This window comes from Humulus lupulus, chromosome 4, assembly GCF_963169125.1.
Source record: "Humulus lupulus chromosome 4, drHumLupu1.1, whole genome shotgun sequence".
Classification (NCBI taxonomy): Eukaryota; Viridiplantae; Streptophyta; class Magnoliopsida; order Rosales; family Cannabaceae; genus Humulus; species Humulus lupulus.
Genome location: NC_084796.1, coordinates 240,568,560 through 240,571,957, shown reverse-complemented (window position 1 = coordinate 240,571,957; position 3,398 = coordinate 240,568,560). Strand labels below are relative to the sequence as shown.

At 36.3% G+C, this 3,398-nt stretch overlaps 1 protein-coding gene across 1 annotated transcript; it reads right to left on the bottom strand.

The window, feature by feature from the left end:
* Positions 1 to 703: 703 nt before the first annotated feature.
* On the bottom strand, positions 704 to 2,893 carry LOC133831409 (remorin 4.1-like). Its single transcript, XM_062261684.1, has 2 exons — positions 1,891 to 2,893; positions 704 to 1,359 (listed from the first exon to the last, which is right to left on the bottom strand). The coding sequence occupies exons 1-2, from the start codon at positions 2,629 to 2,631 to the stop codon at positions 1,168 to 1,170; spliced, it is 933 nt and encodes a 310-aa protein (XP_062117668.1). The 5' UTR covers positions 2,632 to 2,893; the 3' UTR covers positions 704 to 1,167.
* Positions 2,894 to 3,398: the final 505 nt, after the last annotated feature.

The following is a 3,398-nucleotide window of genomic DNA, read 5'->3' as shown; positions in this document are numbered from 1 at the left end:
TCTCTACAAGGAGGCAGAAATTATGGAGGTTTTTCTGGTGTTGGTTGTGTCGTCGCTGCCGTGGGTGGTGGTATTAGTGGTGCTGTGAGGTGAGATAGAGTATATAGAGAGGGAGAGAGGGGGAAGAGAGAAAATAGGGAAAAATGGCAAATGTATTTTAGGTAGAATACCAAAAAATTACATCATTTTGAAATGATTAAAGTGCCTATCATTTTTTTTTTAATTAGAACCTCTCCTTAAGCATAGAAACTCAAATTTCCCTTGCCAATCGAGTGGTTGAATATTTAAAAAAATATATATGTTTTTGTATATTTTGTACTAGCCGATAATCTTTATAAGGAACTACATAGTAAAGCAGTCAATTTATTTCATAAGTTATATAAGTGGCCCTCAGTGTGATTTTCGGCCATTGTGATGGGACTCTTTGTTTATATAGATAACTATAAGGAAGGAGAACATTACAAGGGACTAGTGAAAGAAAATTGATGTCTAAAAAAAGTAGCCGTCCAATCATTTAATGACCAAAATCAATGGCCATTATTTGAAGCATGTATTTTGGGTAGATTTTTGTCTACACTAGAGACATCAAGTTGGATAATCAGGCTTGATGTGTTTTCACATCAGTGCCCCCAATTAATAATAGCTGAAAGATAGATCAAGCAAATACAATAATTATAAGCATAATTAAGCCCACCAATCATAATTCTAATGAATAATACCATTTTATTTTGATATAACACTGTACAAGACAAAAATAGCTTAATTGCTTTGATTATGAATCCCATCAACATTAACCTAATTGCAATAGTCCTTCAAAATTCCAGCACACGTACAATTCTAAATTTCAAACACTCACAAAAGAGATCACTAATTACTCCTTCAACAACACACTCAATAATTTCAGTACACAAAGTACTCAAACATAATTTCTTCCATTTGTTGCCACTCTTGCTCTTAATATATCTATATACTTAAGAGTATGTTCTGCCCTGCCCCATTTTATTCAAAGGCACTTTTTTTCAAAAGGGAAAGCACCCTTACACTATATGGGGCAGTAATAATACTAGCTAGTATTTTTGGCCCCAAAAGATTGTATTTCACATCATTTTTTTTGGGTTGGTTGGCATGAGTACGTAATATGGGGCATGAGAATAGGGCAAATTGATATTAGAAGAAGGAGCGTTTGACTGGAGCTCTTCCAACAGCTCTCATCATGTTTGATATTTCAAGAACCCTAGCCACTTTAGTGCCCCTTTTGGCCTCGGCCGAAGCCCTTCTTTCCTCTGCTTTTCTACGTGCTTTGGCCACATCATTTTGCATCTTTTCTAGGGCTCTTGCTCTTTTCTCCTCCAACTTCCTCTACACACAAAATGGGTAAAATTGTTTGTTGAGAGTGGAGCAATATATCAGCTGATAGTTAACCAAATAAAGAAAAGGATCATTAAAATAAGATTACAATTAAGCTTTCATCAACTGATATTTAGTGCTTAAACTAGTCCACCTAACTAATAATGAACATGTTACCAATCAACAAACGTAATAATGAAAATCCCATTTCACGTACAAGATTAAAATGCAACCATAAAAAAATTTTGAACCACAAATAAATCCGAATAGTAAAGCAAGTGAAAATGTTGTAACATATATATGGTATATATATATATACACAACTTTTGATCCTTTTCACCTAAATTGGATACATATCATTATCACAATCATTATAAAGGCAAAAGATCACAGTACAAATACGTCTTGTAATTAACATAACCTTGATTGATTAGTAGTTAATCATAACTTACTAGACCAATATGCATGTGGTTAATTAATTAACCTCAATTATTGCTAATTAGGGATTTTCTATCTGCATGAAATACTTGTGTTCATACATACCTCAACTTTTTTCATCCAAGAAGTTGCCTTGTGAACTTGTTCACTCTCCCAACCATTAATAACAGCATCTTCCCTCTTAAACCGGTTGTTAATCTTGGCCACTTTGGCGTTCTGCCACGCCGATATCTTCGACTCAACCTCCTCCTTCTTCACTAGCTGCACCGACGCAACAACCCGATCATCTCCGCTTATTTCGACGGAGCTCGGCGGCGCCACCTCCCTCCGTCGACTGGGAGACGTAACCGGGTTGTGATAATTATCCGGCACGATCGCCAAAGGGTTGGTATCCTCCTCCTCGTCCTCTCCTATCCTCGCCAAGTAATTACTAATACTGTTATTGTTATTATTGGTACTATTTCCTGCGGTATTGTTTCCTGTCGTTTGACCCATATCGTTGTCGTTTTGGCTCCCGTCGATGGTGGAGCCGGCGAGAACCAGCGCACTGAATTCCCTGCTCATGGTCGTGAAGTTTTCGCTGAGGGCTCCTATTTCGCTACCCAATGAAGTCGACGACGATCGGTGGCTGCTCGTCTCCCAGGCAGTGTCTCTCCGGCGTCCGGCGCGATTACCCGGTGGCAGAGGAAGCGGCGCGTGGGGTGGAGTCAGCGCGTGGATGTCTCGGAATTGTTCTTCGTCGTCTTCGTGATCGTGATCACGGTCGTGGTCTTGCTGTGTTCCATGGTTGGTGGTGCTGGTGCTGGCCGTTTGATTGTTGTTGTGATCGATGTTGCTCATCAGCATATTATAGGCCAAGCGATGTAATACTCGAACGTGTTATACGGTGAAGATGTTTGTTTCTAGGGAAATTGGGATATGGTGTTAATGGAAAATGAGAGGAAAGGGGAAAGAGATTAGGCATAATAATATGGTTTTTAAGGGAATACTTTGACTAGAGTGAAGAGTAGTGAAGTGAAATATGAACCACAAACATATTGAAATTTAAAAGAGAAAGAGAGAGTTGAAGAAGCTTTATCTGATTAGTTGTTACAATTTTTCCGTCTAAAAAGTGAATTATAATCTTGTAAAATCTGAGTAAAATCAGCATAACAAGACATATAATAATAATAATTTGTTATAGAGAGAGCCTTAATAGGGTTTTTAATTTTCTTATCAAGTCCTCCAACTTTGAGTCTTTTTCTTTAGTTGGCCCACTTTATTATTTTTATTGTCTTATTATCTTTGACAATTACTCACGTATTAAACGTTCTATATAAAAAGTAAAAATTGGCTACAAAAGTAAGAAATCTTAAATGTTGAGCATTTTCGATGGATTGACAAATTGGTGATGCATTGCTAAAATATAATTTATTTTACAAAAAACTTGTTTCAATAGTGTCAAAAGTTCTGTCAAATTTGACACATGCTAAAAGTTGAACCAAATTTGAAATACTATATAGCATGATGTATATTTTGCATCACCATAAATACTACACTTTTTTATTTATTTTTATGTTATTTTTATTATTTTAATATTATTTTTATCTATTTGCATTAAATACCATACTTTT